General features: G+C 36.3%; 1 protein-coding gene across 3 annotated transcripts in view; it reads right to left on the reverse strand.

Moving 5' to 3' along the window:
- Positions 1 to 19,030, reverse strand: part of LOC149771951 (uncharacterized) — a 51,767-nt gene that overhangs the window by 11,777 nt on the left and 20,960 nt on the right. For 2 of the 3 annotated variants that reach the window (XM_089948055.1, XM_089948056.1), the window contains 2 exons: positions 10,857 to 11,069; positions 3,759 to 3,980 (listed from right to left, as the gene is read on the reverse strand). In XM_089948055.1, coding sequence (XP_089804181.1) covers positions 3,759 to 3,980; positions 10,857 to 11,069 — 435 coding nt within the window. Of the gene's footprint in view, positions 1 to 3,758; positions 3,981 to 10,856; positions 11,070 to 17,186; positions 17,252 to 19,030 lie in introns of all 3 variants that reach the window. The other variant, XM_089948057.1, reaches the window with a different exon arrangement.

Below are 19,030 nucleotides of genomic sequence, written 5' to 3' on the forward strand. Positions count from 1 at the left end.
GATTATTTTGTCATTCCACAACTGAAAGATTTGGCAGATAGCAGAACCTCTTTAATGTTTATATGAACAATGAATTATTCCAAGGAGAAATGCATGAACATAAGTTCAAGTATAAAACTTATTACTTATTCTAGCTGACATGACTGATTGGGAAAATATTTTTAATGAAAAATTAATTTTGTTGACAAATCATATTGATGAAGTAGCATAACTATTAAAAATTTTGAACCATGACACAAAATTAAGGAAAATAGAAATTATTCATGAATTACTGCCTTGGGCTGAAAAATGAACACATCAGAGGAAATTGTAGGAGGAAAAGGCCAAAATAATAACAACAATGAAACAATATATTGAATTAATCCAAACTTTTTTTTCATGGTGATTCACTATTAACTTAAATAATTATACAAATTGATTACATTAATTTTACAGTAAGTGGACATTAATAAAGTTTGTTTAGTACCAAGCACTGGGCAGTAACAGCACAAATAAGGAAGACTATCATCAGTAAAAGTATGGCCATGTTCCTTAAAACCATAACGGAAAGTTATATAATTATCAAACGAGTTCTAAATCGGCTGATTGTTTTACACTGAATGTCTTATAATTCATACAGTGGTCTGATTGTTTTATACTGAATGTACTTTTATACAATGGGCTGATTGTTTTACAATGAATATCCTCTAACTTATACAGTGGGCTGATCGTTTTACAATGAATATCCTCTAATTTATACAGTGGGCTGATCATTTTACACTGAATATCCTCTAACTTATACAGTGGGCTGATCATTTTACACTGAATTTCCTCTAATTTTTATACAGTGGGCTGATCATTTTACATTGAATTTAATCTAATTTTTATACAGTGGGCTGATCATTTTACATTGAATTTAATCTAATTTTTATACAGTGGGCTGATTGTTTTACAATGAATATCCTCTAACTTATACAGTGGGCTGATCATTTTACACTGAATTTCCTCTAATTTTTATACAGTGGGCTGATCATTTTACATTGAATTTAATCTAATTTTTATACAGTGGGCTGATTGTTTTACACTGAATATCCTCTAACTTATACAGTGGGCTGATCATTTTACACTGAATTTCCTCTAATTTTTATACAGTGGGCTGATCATTTTACATTGAATTTAATCTAATTTATACAGTGGTCTGATTGTTTTACACTGAATGTGCTTTTATACAGTGGGCTGATTGTTTTACAATGAATATCCTCTAATTTATACAGTGGGCTGATTGTTTTACAATGAATATCCTCTAACTTATACAGTGGGCTGATCATTTTACACTGAATTTCCTCTAATTTTTATACAGTGGGCTGATTGTTTTACAATGAATATCCTCTAATTTATACAGTGGGCTGATCGTTTTACAATGAATATCCTCTAATTTATACAGTGGTCTGATTGTTTTACACTGAATGTGCTTTTATACAGTGGGCTGATTGTTTTACAATGAATATCCTCTAATTTATACAGTGGGCTGATTGTTTTACACTGAATTTCCTCTCATTTATACAGTGGGCTGATTGTTTTACACTGAATGTCCTCTAATTTATACAGTGGGTTAATCGTTTTACACTGAATTTCCTCTAATTTATACAGTGGGCTGATTGTTTTGCACTGAATGTCCTCTAATTTATACAGTGGGCTAATTGTTTTACACTGAATTTCCTCTAATTTATACAGTGGGCTGATTGTTTTACACTGAATGTCCTCTAATTTATACAGTGGGCTAATCGTTTTACACTGAATTTCTTCTAATTTATACAGTGGGCTGATTGTTTTACACTGAATGTCCTCTAACTTATAAAGGTCTTTCATGTAAAGACAGCAAATTTGGTTTAAATGGCCAAGTGCTGAACTATGTATTGATGCAGCAGTAATTGAAGTATGCACTGGCTGTACAGTCTCAGGTCTTCACAAATTCTTTAAATATTTAATTGCCTCCAGGCATAAAGTCACTTTACTCTTCTTGCATCGTAACATATTAAATAAACAGCAAAATATGTCTGTTCAAGACTGAAACATCTCAAACATGGACACATCACATAAAGTAACTGTATTTTTCATGCAAATCTTTATGAATAAAGCAGAGATTAGAAGGTTGTATCAGATTTTGTCTCCCAAAATGGATAATTTAAATACTTTGATTGCCAATGAAAAATTTCACTTGAGCTGAGCACCAGGTAATGAGAACTTCTTAACAGCAAAACTATATGTGTTTGAAGGTACAATTCAACTCTATGTGTGCATATGTATATTACAGATGAAGCAAAAAGGTGCAGTCACTTAGCTGGATAAATAATAACCGACACACCGATGTGAATTTTCTCCCTATCCAACCTACAAATTCATGATATAGTGAAATTCAAAATACAACATACAATGTCACTGTTGAGTGAAACCATTTCCATCTGAGTTCAACTGAGTAACATATCTCATGTAAACAGCATCATTTATTTGATGCATGCAGAAAGTGCAATTGCACAGTAAAACAGTAACAGGTGTAGCTGGAAGTGCCTTTAACCCTTTAATTAGAATCCTTGAAAAGAATATCACATAGATTGGACAGTGGTCTGTATAATTTTTTAGCCAATGTCATTTTTTCAAAGCAATTTAAGTTGTTGTGTTTAATGCTGTTTTTCAGCACATGATGGGCTATACATGGCAACTGGTATAGCTGGCAGAGGAAGAACCAGAGAAAGCCCCAACCAATGACAAGCTCCTGGCAAGCTTTCTCACCTACACACACTGGCTGAGCCTGAGACATGGAAAAAGGTGAGATGGCAGTCTTCTGTAAAGGTAAGCACTATAGTCCACTCTGCCACCTGGGGCCCCAAAATCAATTAGATCTTCTAACCAAAATGACAAGTTTTTATATGAACTAATCCAAACAACAGTTTAAAAGGATTACTCAGAAAGAAAACCAAGAAATCAGTATTGCAGTCAGAACCAGAACCGGCCCTACTTGTAGACAAAACAATCATAGCTACCTAGAAACCAATTTTTCCTTGCAAAATATGTTTCTTCAAAAATATTTACCCAATCCAACAAAATATCCCATAACTACGAATAAATCAGCAGAAAAGTCAGGATCTGTCCCACCCTGCCAACAAAAATCTCCTAACTAGAAATCAGCAGAGCAGTCAGGATCTGTCCCACCCTGCTGACAAAAATCTCTTAACTAGAAATCAGCAGTCAGGATCTGTACCACCTTGCTGACAAAAATCTCCTAGCTAGAAATCAGCAGAGCCATCAGGATCTGTCCCACCCTGCTGACAAAAATCTCCTAACTAGAAATCAACAGTGCAGTCAGGATCTGTCCCACCTTGCTGACAAAAATCTCCTAACTAGAAATCAACAGAGTAGTCAGGATCTGTCCCATCCTGCTGACAAAAATCTCCTAGTTATATATCAGCTGAGCAGTTAGGATCTGTCCGACCTTGCTGACAAAAATATCCTAACTAGAAATAAGCAGAGTAGTCAGGACATGCAACTACATTGCAGACTATAAAGCAGCATTTTAACTTGATTACAGGTGCCCTTTTTCCATAAGGTGAACTGAGTCATTCATATTTTCTTAGACTGTGGCAATGCTTGTTTGGAATTATGGTATCCCCAAAAGTAAACCTCTTTTAGTAATTTGTTATGGCAATTGTATAAATACAATTTCAGATGCAGCATTGCTATAGTTCATGAAAACAATGACACAAAATTATATTAATACTCACTTCAGTGAGCAGGAATTTAGTCCTATTAGCTTCCACATCAATGATTCCACCTCTTTCTGCTTGCCTTTGTCGAATGGCATCCATTTCTTTTTGCCATTTCCTAAGTTCCTCTGATGGATGAATGTGTACCTCCTCTTCATCCTCCTCCATTGTGTTAAAAATGTCTTTCTCCATATTCAGTACCTCATACGTTATCTCCTCCCTACACACGGGGCAATGAACCTGATAAAACATACAAAGCTCTATGCAGATGGTAAGTTACAAAGCCTTTTATCATTGATCATTCCAGTACACATGTTGAAGACAAAAAAATCTAAACTAAATGTTCTGCATCAGTATCTGCATTACACTAGTAAGTAACCATCCTTTCTAAATAACTCACAGCTTATCAGTGCTAAGCAAGCCCCCACCACCTTCAAGTTCAACCCCCTTCCAGGACTATGATCATGTATATGTATAAACTAACTTCAATCTTATCTTAAAGTCTGATGTCTCTAATCTGAAGGAGTTATATGTCATTATACACTAGCACACCTGGACAGACAGGAACCTGTATTATATAGCTTACAAGACAAACACACACATACACACACATGAACAGAGTTGTAACAGATAGTCAATCATTATTTTCCCATCACACCATATAGGCTTTATGCAAAAAGCCAAGTTTAAGTTTCTCTTCTCTTGATTTCGAGTCAAACAGACAGAGAGAATCACAAGATGCAAAACTCTGGATACTTTTCATGCCTGACATGCTACCCTGTTCTGGTCAAGATGAAATCTTTGTAAAAAAAAAGAAATAATTCTGACCCAGTTTGTACCAAAATTCCATACCTATAATAAAAGTCAATAACTCAAATGCTTGTAAATGAGTAATTTTTTTAAATGCTGGGGTATTATTTAAAATATATATTCCCAAATGACAACTGATTGTTAGTCAATATATATATATTGTTATGTATATTTAATTTGCATTGTTTGTTGGTTTTTTAAAAACAAAACTTTTTTCTATTTTGTTGTTGTTGTTGTTGTTCTAGGGTTTAATGCCATTTTTCAGCACAATATAGGCTATACATGGCGGCCAGTATAACTGGTGGAGGAAGAACCCTGGAAAACCCAGGGAAGAACCACCGACCCACAAGAAGCTACTGGCAGGCTTTCCCACGTACCCATGCTAGCCGAGCCTTGGACTCGAACCCATGCAGACAGAGGTGAGATGGCAGTGATCCGGAATGGTGAGCGCTTTAGACCACTCGGCCACTCGGGGCCCCCTTTTTCTATTTTACTATAAGCTGTGAATAACTGTATTTTGGACTTGACCTTGTCCAAAATCATGGTCATTCTCTATCTGACCTGAATCATTGATTTTTTTAATATTCTGTAAACAACTAATAAATAGCTAATTTTTCCTCTCTGAGTATGGGTTAACTATGAGGATTATTATTTTTGCTTGAATCAAGGACAATGTGATTACTATTTCTTCATTATAATTTTAGTAACAGACTTTCTAATTATAACTAAGGTTTTATCTTGTAAACATCTGTAACCTTCTAGAATGAAATTTTCCATTAGGTAATAGTTTTTTTTAAGAAAATGTAACTTGTGATTTGAGGTAAAGTAGAGGACTATATAATCATGATTTTCTAAAAATTGTTTATTTATGCTTTAAGATCTTGAGACAGAATCACTGTTGTATTCAGTATTTCATATGGGCTGGAATTTATTTATTCAAATTATTTGTGCACTGGAAGTACAAAGTGCTCATCAAAAATAACATTCTTGGAAATACAGACCTGAATTTCAAATAAGGATATATTTTTGGATTGTATTATTGTGATTCAACAAAAGACCTTTGGCACATCGCTATGATAGGCCAACATAGGCACATCAACACTTCCAGCATTGAATTTATTCTGGATTATCACTAAAGTTTATTCTGAACTTTAATCATTGGGATTTGTGCCAGTAATTCTAGGATTATCTGGGATTTAATTCACAATACCATACACTCACTCTCTCTCTCTCTCTCTCTCTCTCTCTCTCTCTCTCTATATATATATATATATATATATATATATATATATAAAATGCAAACTGCATTACCCAACAAATGGTAAGATAATTGCAACAATATGAATAAATTCACCAGAACTGACAAAAATGTTGTATGCTCCATATAAAATATCATTTTGACTTATTATGCCACAGAAAATAAAAGATGGATGATTTGAATTTTAAGTATAAGACTAACTCATAAACAGATTCAAAGGAGAATATCAATATTGCTTGACTAGCTAAAGTGACAACTGGTTTAAACCAGGTAGAATGGTAGTCACCTAGTGAGTAGAAAGGAGAGTTAAATGTAACAGATGCTTCCATTTGTCTATATATCGTCATAACAATGTTTGACCATCTTTCCAGGAGGGCTTGACTTGGAAGTTGCAGAGAAAGTTATCCTAATGTTATGTGATCAGGTAATGTGTTTGACAGGGAAATACTGTAACCAAGATCTTCATGACATAAGCCTAATTAAAAGTGCTCAAAATAAAAAATACAGATAGATTACTTTATTAATATGCATAGGTCTCAGTCATAATAACAACCCTCCAACACCCTGACAATGTTAGCCTATGTAAGACGTTGTCTCTCAAGTAATAAGCACAGCTGATCATATGCAAGATCTCTTCATTAGTATGCATAGGTCATAAGCCTATTTACCAAGTTTGATCAAAATATGACCAGAAATAGACTTGCTAGAGTGTTAACATCATCAGTAAATCAGGCGCCAAATCACATTATTAATATGCATAGATCTTGGTAGAGTGCTGACAGGCTCAGTCAATCAGGTGCCATATCAAGTTGATAATGTGCAAATAATTATGTGCGAGCTTAATTATTTAATCCTATGGACCAAGCTTGATCAAAATTGGATCAGGAATAGTCTCTAAAGTGGTATTAAGCCCAGCCAATCAAATGCAAAAACCACCTCAAGACTATGTATCAAACTGTCAAAGATTTTGATAAAATAAGCATATATTTTATGTTTAATCTGAATAAGATCACAAACATTGCTTCTAGAGTGGTAGCATGCTCAGCCAATAAAATGTAAGACTGCATCAATAATATGTGTAGATCTCACTCATTATTGACCCCAGCCAAGATTTGATGATTTAAGTACATATTTCAAGTCTGATCAAAATCAAACCAGAAATATGGCTTCCACAGCGGCAAAGTGATCAACCAATCAAATGCCAAGGCCACCTCATTAATATGCATGTCTTTCACTCATTACTCAACTTGTGCAAGATCTAGAGAATACATGTAAATGTTCCAAATTTGATAAAAACTGATGCAAATATGCCAAATGGACAGTTAACCTTACAACTATGAATACATATGGATATAATAATGTTGGTTTGACAGACAGCAGCTTCAACAGGGCTATAGTTAATGGTCTCAACTTACTTGAGTTGAGCCAGGCCAAAATCCCATAAAAGACACCATGTAGGAAACAAGGTGTGTGATTGAGGCCTACTCAGGTCAAATTGACCAGCAAGTCTGATAGGCCCTTGTGGCCTATATTTGTTTATGCATGATGCCTAAAAATGTCAGAAATCATGGATCACTATCCCCTGGTCATTACAGGAGCTAATTTTTCATTACCAAAGTGCAAGTGAAAGATGAGAGAGATCAAAGCATTCAAAAGGATGATGTTTGTTGTCTCTGCATCAATCCTTAACAACAAACCAGTTTCTTTCATAAGCCTTCCAAGTGGAAGACCATAATGCTCACAAGATCGTCTCCATGACTTAAGATCAAAACTCTTTTCAACACAAAGCTCTACTGACAATACCCATGCATGAAGCTGTCTGTCTAGACATGGAAGAATCACCTGCAGGATTTTACCATGATTTTCCTTGGGGCATCTATACTAAGAGGAACTATAAGAACCAATTCGTATGGCATAGCCCCAAATCCCCTACAAAAGGACTGCCTAAGCATCCACAGCCAGGCTCTCTGGATCCAGAATAGGATATGAAGGCAGGCAGCTGGTGATTCCAACTCATTGTAAAGATGACTAATACTGTATGTCCCAAGAATGCATAAATGTTCTAAAGATTGAAGGGTTAAAGGACTGCTCAATATACTGATTACACCCCTTCTTCACCAAAGAAAGGCAATTGCTATTCCAGAATGTTTACATGAAATACCCTCTCCTGTGGTCTCAAGATGTCACTTACTGCAGTAAAGCAAGGCAATAGGTTTGTCCCCCAGCTGACATACAAACAAATGATGTTAGTTAAAAGAATTTCTGCTGAGTCATTTGCTTCAGGTGCATATTATGGTTGTAGCCTACAGGAATAAGGTCTTCCAATGCACAGAGTAAGCCAAGGAACTTTCTCTCTCTCTCTCAGAAACCCACTTCCTGTTTGAGATCACTAATGACAGCTCAAGAATCCATGCAATTTGAATTTGAGAGATATACAAGACTGAGATGGGGGAGACATTCCGTACTCAGATGGATGAAGTGTGGAGAGGGGGCAAGATCTAACTTCTTTCAATTCAATGAAATGGCAGAGCTTTACATTAGTAAATTGTTCAGTGGGAGGGAACTGATGCAAACCTGCAAACTAAAAAGCATACATTGGTCTTATTGAAAATGATCACGAACTCCATCCTCTTAATGGAAAGGTGAACTAAACACAACGTTATCATCTTGAACTTTGTGCTGACATGTATGCATTGAGATCTATCACCTGTTTTAGCTTGCCTGTGGCTTTTAGTCCCAGTAAAAGCCCTGCACAGAATCCTGAAGAGTTTAGTTTGCAAACTCTTACCACTACTATCTTTGAGAATAATGATGTCATCACCTATATTAAAAATCTCTGCCTTCATGGGATTTGTCTTTCCAAAATTTAATGGGAAAATGAAAAAGGATGGGTCACTCCTCTAAAACCCATAAGATACTAGTTGGATATTCCATTTATTTTCTGGAAAAAGGTTGAAAGCTTTATGAAAAATGGAGAAGTCAAGCAATAACTAGGAACTTCTCTGCAGGTGGTGGTGTTAGTAAGTCACTTACAATTTTTGTGAGGCTTGGGGAATGAGAAACTGCTTTTTTCCATTAATGAATTGCCTTCTAGAATGAAAACTGGCTGCCATCTAAACCTCACTGTGGCAGAGATTGCTGGATTTGATTGGGACTCTACTACTTATCCTTCTGTCTCTGATATTCTCTGTTGTGGCAGAGAATGTTGAGGTTGAAAAGATGAAAGAGGAGGTAAAGACAGCAGGAAATGTGCATCCTGTGCTGCCTGCTTCTGCACTTCCTCCATAAATCCACCAAATAACAGGGGCATCCCAAAAGACACTAAGCATGGAGTGAAAGCATGGGAAGGCTTCCAAAACATATTAAATTAGATCCAGATGCAACAAGTCATAAAGGGATTGGCCATAGAATGACTTTGGCAAAAGGAGCTGTTGATTCATATGTGTGACAATTGTTTGCTTTTTCAGATAGGCAAAGGATTGTTTACAAAGCCATGTCCAGTACTGGCAACATTGCCAAGTTGTATTCTGTTTTGAAGTCATGTAAAACACCTGCCATTCAACCATGCAGGACAAAGGAGTAGACATCTGTACCAATGCTAAAATCTGGAAATCAAAACTATGTTCTGAGTGAGTATGGTACCAGTGTTCAGAATATGATACCAGTAAAAGGCTTTCAAAAAAAGGTCAAAGATTTTCTCCAAGATATGATTGGAAATCTGGCCAGTGTTGGTGAGCTGTTGTAGGTGATCAAAGGAGGCATGTTATTTCTTGTCCTCAACATCTACTGATACCCTGATTTTAAAGTTCTGGCTCACGGACAGAACCCCAGTACCAAAATATGATCAGTTTCTTCCACTGCAACTTTCAAAATGAATCTGTCTTCTACATGTTAAGATCAAAGCTAGAAGACTGATCAAGGTTGTTCCCACACATATTGTTGGGGGATGTCCTCATCAAGCAAAGCTTCCATGTTCATGAATAACATATTAAGTGTCATGGAAGTAACAGTGCTGAACATCAGCCAGTATTTCTCACTGGTAATATTAATAAAATTGGCCCTACCAGCTGTGCTGAAGGAAGGGCAATTAATACTACATGTTCTGCTTGGATGGAGGTCTCTATGAAAGGATGGTTGGACAAAAGGCCGGCAGGCTGCTTTGGTAGATGGATGGCTTGCAACAGACAGATCACTTGTACCAGTCCTCATACAGCTGTGCATATAACAGTATGGTCAGCCAGTGCATAGAACAGCCCATCAAAAGGACTGACCTCTGATTACCTGGTATGCAAAGGAAGCCCGATGGTTGAACCATAAGGTCAACCACCAGAACAGGAGTACGCAGTTATAATGACAGATACAAATCGGATCAGATCTGTACCTGATGTTATCTGTCTTTCAAACCCTAAAGTCATACTCAGGCATGCGGAAGCACATAAGTCCACTGGGCTGCCAAATACCTGGAGGACACTCTCCCAGCATATTCAAAGCAGTATAAGAAGAGCCCATGTTGATGTACACTTCTTCCAAGTGAGGCAAGTTACATGATTTTCCTCACTAACCCTGAACGTTTTGCATATAGTACATTTGGATGTCATATAGTTTACCAATGCAGCTTTCCTTTGTTCTGTATGGCTGAATGGCAGGTGTCTCACATGACTTCAAAACAGAATACATGTTTGATAAAATGAAGTTCACAAACTTAGAAAAATATGGAAAGTTGTTCACCAAAAATCACAAATAAGTCTATGAGCCTTATTTTTAGCAATACATAATTAACAAAGATCTATAAGGATTCACACAGGTGGTGCAGGATAATGTTGACAGTACCAAGGTGAATGTTTAAACATATAAACAGATAGCCACCAATTAGTGCCAAGAGGAAATAATGGGTAAGAGTTTCTTCCCTTTCTCTAAATGATACAGTTTTGTTTTTCTTGCTAGAAACTAGAGGTGGCAGAGATTAGTTCATATCATTATTCTAGCCAGTGAATGTATTTGAGAAAGAGAAAGCTGAAATTAGAAGTAAAGCAGTTTTAGCAAATCACCTTTGTTTCCTCCTTCTCAGTGTGCAGAGTGATCTTTTTGATCTCCTGCTCCTGAGCCTTCTGGCAGTGGTGGACATAGCGGGCCAAGCAGTGATGGTGAAAGTAGTGATAACAGTGGGTCTTGGTGAAGGAGTTCCCCTCCTGGAAATGTTCCATACAGATTACACAGGAGCAACGTGGAATGTTCCCCTCTGTAAGACTCTCCTTAGCAAGCTGTAACATAAAAATACACTCATTATTATATGTGGAACTAACTAGGTTGTGTGAATTTTGTGTCCTTTACATTTCTGCAGTCCTAGGCTCATTCACTGACTAGAATATGTAGTCAGCCTATTGGCTCAGTGGCTGGCATTCCCCAACCTAAATAAGTGGGGCATTCAGATCCTGCCTAGAACCAGCCATGGTCATCTGCCACAGCACTGCCTTTTTACTAAATGGTCTTTTATGTGCTGAGCTGTTAAACACCAAAAACAACAACCTAACCAACAGATAAAAGAGTAAATTGTCCCTCAAAATAGACAACAGTTACCTCTCTGACCATGCTGTCATAAAACTTTTTTCGACTTTAAATCTTACTGAGAAATATTTTGACCAATCAACAGGTAGCAGTTATCAATTCTGAGTAACATTTTCTATTCGGCATCAAAATTTGTTATTCAAAGTGTTGAGCCAAGTTTTATGATGGATGGGCCCATTTTCTGCTTCCTTCACTATAAACACCACACACTGCCATAATAAGTACTAATGTGAGATATGAGAACCCAATGTTATATCAATGCAAAATCAGATCAAAGTTTTAAATGTGGGAAATTAAGTGTGGGAAATAACTCTTTAGGATGGAAAACTGATATTGCTGGCTCTTCATTAGAAGAATGGCAGTGTAGTCTTATAGTGACAGCTGTTTCACAATGATCACATAGCAAATGAGATTTAAAGAACTGGACTGCAACTCTGTCCAATGGCACAGTATCCTGAAAATCAAACTCAGCCATCGTCTCATCAGTATCACATATCACAATATGTACCAAGGCTGGTTACAAAAAATAATAAGAACAAGGGAACTGTGCAGAAATAAAAGTATATGGCTTTGTCAACCTGGGATACAACTACAGTATATAATAATGTAAAATCTTGATAACAAAACTGAAGCAATATGTTAACCATAGTAAATAATCATATAAAATGCTGATAACAAAACTGATAACGTGCTAACAAGGTAAATTAATGTGCGTGTGTGTGACACTGCAATAGCACACTATATTATAACACAAATTCAGATATAACATGGTTGTGGTGTGGCTCCTAAAATTTGATATATTTTTTCGTACATGACAAAATAGATGTTTTTTCGAAGTACAAGAAATAATGTATAAAAAGTTTATTATTATGTTGGGGAAAATATCATGTATGAATTTTAAATATGACATGATCATGGCATGGCACCTGAAAATATCTGTATATTTGTTAATTTCTGAAAGAAAAAAAATTCAAAGTGTAAAAACTAATGTGTAAAAGGTAAATTATCATTCTGGGGAAGATATGTATAAATTCAGATATAACATGATTGTAGCATGGCTTGCGAAATTTTGCAATAATTTCACCAATTTCTTAAAGAAGCGCAAAGTTTTGTGCCAAAAATGCTTAGCTTGGTTTTGAAAGAAAGTCAGCTGATGTGAAGATGTGTGTTATCACCAGCTCTTACCTCAATAATATTAGTACATCTTCTAGCTACGAACAATAATATCAGCAAGACTATGCATTGTGTATAATTTCTGCTCAAATTTAAATAATAAGATTCTCATCAAAATTCATATATCAGAAATAATTTAAGTAATTGCTAATCATCAAAGTTAATCTCAGTCTTAAAGGTTGTTCAAATCATGGGACAACAATTTATAACAAAAAATCCCAGAGAAAGCCATCAACACTCACACATAGCTTTGTGGTGTCATGAATCTTCTTGTAGTCAGTTGTCCAGTGATTCAACATATCTTCTAAAAAATACAGTAACCTCATTGTTCCTTAAGAAATATTCTTGCTGTATTATTTAAAACAAATAGGGAACAAAGTGTTAACTAATGGGTACTTACAATGGATAAATGGGGTACAGAACATAAAGCTTTTACTGTTTCAGTTTGAAGACCCAGGCTGGACTTAGACCAGAGTCGAGTCAAATGCAATTACTTTGAGAACAGTGCTTACAAGTCAAGCAAACAACATGGTAGTCTAAAAAAGCTTTTTACCTGAATTTATGTCCACAGATTTACTTCCCATTTTAAAGGAATACAATAGATTATTGAATTATTTATGTCTGCTCAACCACCGTCATACCTACCTACTGAAACAAAGTTTATGGAATTAATTGTCAGTTTTTGGTCATTGTCACACACATGTAACCCTTGACCCCCATCTCCCTTTCATCTTGACCCTTTTTATTTTCTAGATTTAAATCATTCACATGTACACAGGAAACTGTTCTGTCCAAGTTAACACTGACTGGAACAAAACCATTTATGCTGTAGGTGTGGAGGGATTGGCTAACATAATAAAATATTCAACTCCCTCATTTTTGCTCTGCAATAAAACAAGTTCAGAGTTGTAAAATAAATTTTTCATTGAATACTGGATTTATTTTACTTATTTATCCTCTGTTCTTTAGAAACTGACAAACATTTTTTTAAAGAAACTTGCTCTGAACTCAGTTGAATGGTTAACTCCCAAACTCGGTTCAGGCAGTTTAAATGCACAGTGTATACACATCTGTTGAATTCTCATCACAAGAGTATAAGGAGGTCAATACCTATGATGTTCTGTGTGATTTTCAGCCAAGTACATGTGCTCTTCAAACATGAATGCCAGTTTCTTTGTAGAAACTCTCAATGTTCAAATTATGCATTTTACTGCCAGCCAGAAATGAGACCCTTTTGAATACATCCTACAAATTTGAATACTGGTGGCGGCGGGGGGTCGGGGGTGTGTGTGGGGAATACACTCATTTCATAAGTCTGTGTGAAAGTATTAGCAAGAAATTAAATGGCAGGATATAAATGGACCACGGATATATTTTTATTGTTATAGAAATTATGCTTCTTTATGTACGTGTGGAATTTCTATTATGGATAAAAACACATTCGACTGGTGAGTATACAGACTCAATTATTTGAGCTTACACTGTGTCAATGAGTCCATAGTATTGGGCCAACATGTATCCCTATAATTTGTTTTTCAGGGTGGGGGTAATGCATCAATCTCTTCAGTTAATTTACCTGGATGGTTATAACATGGTTTGATACATAGTATGGTCCTGGGTTTTGGCCCCCAATACTTGTGTTATGTGTGTGTGATTTGGATTTTTTAATGTAGCTTTCAACAAATTTTTCAGTCATATTACTACGATGTCTGCAGTGTGGCAGTTTACAGTGATGTCTAGTACTAGGGCATCATGCCGCAGACATGTAGCATGATGTCCTACCCAGTCACATTATCCTGACACCAGGCTGACCAGTCCTAACACTAACCTTTTAATGCTTAGCGCCAAGTGAGGCAGCTGTCAGTACCATTTTTGTAAGTCTTTGGTACGACTTGGCTGGAGATCGAACCCACGACCTCCCGCATCCGAGGCGGACGCTCTAACCACTAAGCCACCGGAGCGGTCACTTGTGTTATAGCAGGGTTGCAATATACATATATATAATATAGAAAGAGAGAGGGAGAGACAGAGAAAAATAATCACATAGAATACTGACAATCAAATCAAAACAAGGCATAATCTGTGTCCAGTTTCACACAAAATTTAGTTTGAATCCAATTAGAGGAGTTACTGTGTAAAAATTAAAGCAAACAAGTCTGATGATCAGGATCTGTATCTTTACTAAATGATGAATAAAATTCTGTCATTTAAACTCAGTCCACATTTCATCAATAGCTATCTGCATAACAAATTTTGACTGAAAAGCAATACTGATTAAGGAAGTTATTGTGCAGATATGAAATAGGGTTAGTCTGAAAATCAATGACAGAACACTGACAAATGAACTCGGCCATTGCCTCATCAATATCAATTTGCACACAAAATTTTGACTGAAAAGCAACAATGATTAAGGAAGTTATTGTGCAGATATGAAATAGGGTTAGTCTGACAATCAATGACAGAACACTGACAAATGAACTTGGCCATTGCCTCATCAATATCAATCTGCACACCAAATTTTGACTGAAAAGCAATATTGATTAAGGAAGTTATTGTGCAGATATGAAATAGGGTTAGTCTGACAATCAATGACAGAACACTGACAAATAAACTCAGCCATTGCCTCATCAATATCAATCTGCACAACAAATTTTGACTGAAAAGCAATATTGATTAAGGTCGTTATTGTGCAGATATGAAATAGGGTTAGTCTGACAATCAATGACAGAACACTGACAAATAAACTCGGCCATTGCCTTATCAATATCAATCTGCACACCAAATTCAGCTAAAATGTAATAGTACTGATGAGGATTCAAGCTTGTGCATCCAGTTGCCGACAGATTTTTTCTGATCTTGGTGACAACAATGTACATTTCGTGACATATATGGCAAACATTTTTCATCACGCTTAGGATATGCATGGTTAAGTTTAGGATATGCATGGTTAAGTTTAGGGTAAAAGGATCAGGAAGAGGGTGTTTGAGTGAAATCTCCCCAAATGAACCCATTCTGCACACATATTGGAAACATGCATAGTTTTGAGTTATAGACAGAAATCAGCATATAAATGTTTGTGTAGCTTAAACAAGCACTAAATTATGATTTTAGTGCTAAACTATCAATGTGAAACTCTTGGTTTAGAGAGTTAAAATATAAAAGGATTTTGAAACTAAAACCTGTGCAGAGATTAATAACTTGATTTCATCAAAAAATGTAGTGGGATGAGCTGGTTTGCAATGAGTATTTGTCTACTAAAAAATTTACTAACTCCATCAAATATGTTCTCCAACAACATTAATATTATGAGAATGGTTAATCCAAGGAGAACCAGCTGCCAAGTTATCCTTGGTGGGGAAACATGACTGGAGTCCTAGTATGAGGGATAGTCTGCTTTACTAATGAGAAGGCAGCACAACCATGGGCCATATAAGACGTGACATCAATATATGGGTAATGAGAAATTAATAACATTTTCTTATATATAAAAAAATCCAGGCAAATCAAATGAAAGAGTCAAACCCATGTCCATGAAGTGGTTGCACTGACTTTGGTGGTCAAATGAACAACAGTAGCTGTACCTACTAAATTCTCTTCTCTGCAATGCCAAATCTTTGAAAAAGAAATTCATTAAGATTGACATGTATACCAGCCAATCGCTTCTATTAGGTCTTTGATCAAAATGTTGTGCATGAACATAAGGCTTGCAGAGATTGCTTGAGTCTCATGAACTGGAATTTTTATGAAATATATCTGTACTAGTGATACCTCAGAATACACCAAACATTTGACAGACCGACTTCAATGAAGATGCTATAGTTTGAGAGGTTATATCCTCTTTTCAGTCTTCACTGGAAGTAAGAGGCCTTGCAAGACCACACAACTTTTTTCATGTGTTTCAAGTAGTGCTTCTGAGAATGGAAAGGGTCTTGCATCACTCCCTACCTCCATATGTCAATCTAGGAGAGTGAACAAATAACCACTTTCTGATTGCTCACATACAGTAACTGGTTATCAGCTATGAAACCTCGTTGCATCATTAGGAACATGTAACCAGCTGACCTGAACTGATGATCACTGTGGTCCACTGAAAGTGATGTGCTTACCTATTTATTAACCTGGCAATATGAATGCATAGACTCCCATACAAGACTGCATCCTAGATTTTCAAATTGTCAAAGTATTGCTAATGATGCCCAGTTAAGCAGCAACTGGATGGTCACCATATTTAGAAGTCATGCACAAAACAGAGACTGACCTGGCATGTTCAGAGAGAACAATGTTCTGGTGCCATTGAAGAAGTAGTGCCTTTGTTCTTGGGTGTAACATAGTATTTAAACCAGATACGAAAATACTAAGGTACATATTGTCAGTCTGGGTGACTGGATGGACAACTGGACTGTCTGGTTGATGGTCAGATGGAAGGTGAACCAGAAGGAGAGCAAAATGGATTGACCAGTCCCTGTATAGTTCAATACCAAACAGAACTGTCAGCCTGCTTGAAGAATTAAATCCATGTCACTACCTGGTATCAATGTACGAGAAGCTGAACTGTTTGATCAGAAATTGGAATGGTGGCAGGCAGTGATTTTGATAAAAGATGTCACTAATAGTATAATATTCCAGGGGTCCATACTTACAATCACTAAAACAATGCTTTGATATGCTGATGGGGACTTGTGTCCACTGGACTGCCAAAAATTGGCTGAAAATATATAAAATTCCAAAGTCTGTATAGGAAAGACATGATGAACAGATAGATCTTCTGTCAACATACATTTTGTGCAGGTGTGGTAAGTGTCATGCTGTCTACACAAATGTTATGTTTCTTGCATTTGGTACATTGTGTTATCACTGAATAACTGAAAAAATACAGTTAATGGTAAATAACAACACAAAAGTTTCAGCAGAATCAATAACTGCACTTAGTTTGCATACAAAAAAGAAATTCATAGTGTTTACAATTAAAAAGTGCAAACAAGTGTCAATGATTCCTTCTGTTACTGTCTAAGTCCAAAAAATGACGTCCACAAACAGCAAAAAATATGTCTAAATAACACTGATAATTCACAAGTAACTAAAACCTTGTATAAACCAAAACAATACTGAACCACGTTGTCTGATCAGAGTGGTATTAAGCTAATGTTGACTGCACTGCTGTAACCACACTGTCTGATCAGAGTGGTATTAAGCTAATGTTGACCACTGCTGTAACCACACTGTCTGATCAGAGTGGTATTAAGCCAATGTTGACTGCACTGCTGTAACCACACTGTCTGATCAGAGTGGTATTAAGCCAATGTTGACTGCACTGCTGTAACCACACTGTCTGATCAGAGTGGCATTAAGCCAATGTTGACTGCACTACTGTAACCACACTGTCTGATCAGAGTGGTATTAAGCCAATGTTGACTGCACTGCTGTAACCACACTGTCTGATCAGAGTGGCATTAAGCCAATGTTGACTGCACTGCTGTGAAAGCCTAATCTGGACAACATCCTTTATATTGTTAATCATCTAGGGATGGAAAGAGAAGTTAACTTGGAAGAGTTTCTTCCCTTTATCAGGACATTTTACATGGGAAAGACAAAATTTCTTTCCTTATGGGAGGGCATCCAAATGAAGTGGAAACTGAGTTTAGAACTTAATGAGTGGGGACTGTATTCTTACAGACAACACAGTTAGAAACTTCTCAGAAAATTAATTTTTCAAAAGCATAGGCATGTACATATCCATTAAATCTATAAATACAAAATTTAAAAGCAAAGCACTGAACATTGGAGATGGAGTCATTTTCTGTTTTGTTCTTCCTGTAATGGCATTTTAAACACATTATGGGCTATATCATGCCAAGGAAAGAACAGCAACATGTCTCTCTCAAGAACACACCAAGCAGCAAGCCTGGGTTGTCCTAGGTGGGTAGTGAACCCAAAACCTTTGGATAACAATTCCACTGTACTGTCAACAGAGCTACCACAGCTCCCAGAGTCAATTACACAAACATGGGACTCCACAGTAAGATGGTACCTGATGTAAACTGATCAGCTCAAAACCTTGCACTATTTGAAGAAAATTCATTTTTGCACCCTCATAATGCAATGTGTAATTTATATTATCTCTCCAACAACTGAGCAAAGTTTCAACTGAAAAATGTAAATAATAATTACACAAACAATGGACCCCAGTGAAAGGAAATCACTTAAATCAGTGTTTCCCTTTACCCTCAACTGTGCTTCAGGGACCCATAAAATATTAATTTGAACCCCAGTTTTGATACCAAAGCATAGCTGCCAACCTTCTAGGCTCACAATTAGTGAAAATAGGAATAAAAAGTCATGAATTTTGACATGAATTCGTGAAAAATACCATGACAATAACTCCATCCACTCTGACCACTCCGACTGTCAATACTACACTATATCAAGTTCACAAAATAAAAATAAAACACTACATATATGCAGAAATATTTATTTATCAAGACAT

Source organism: Sinohyriopsis cumingii, unplaced genomic scaffold (genome assembly GCF_028554795.1).
Source record: "Sinohyriopsis cumingii isolate HCF-2022 unplaced genomic scaffold, ASM2855479v2 utg001554l, whole genome shotgun sequence".
Taxonomy (NCBI): Eukaryota; Metazoa; Mollusca; class Bivalvia; order Unionida; family Unionidae; genus Sinohyriopsis; species Sinohyriopsis cumingii.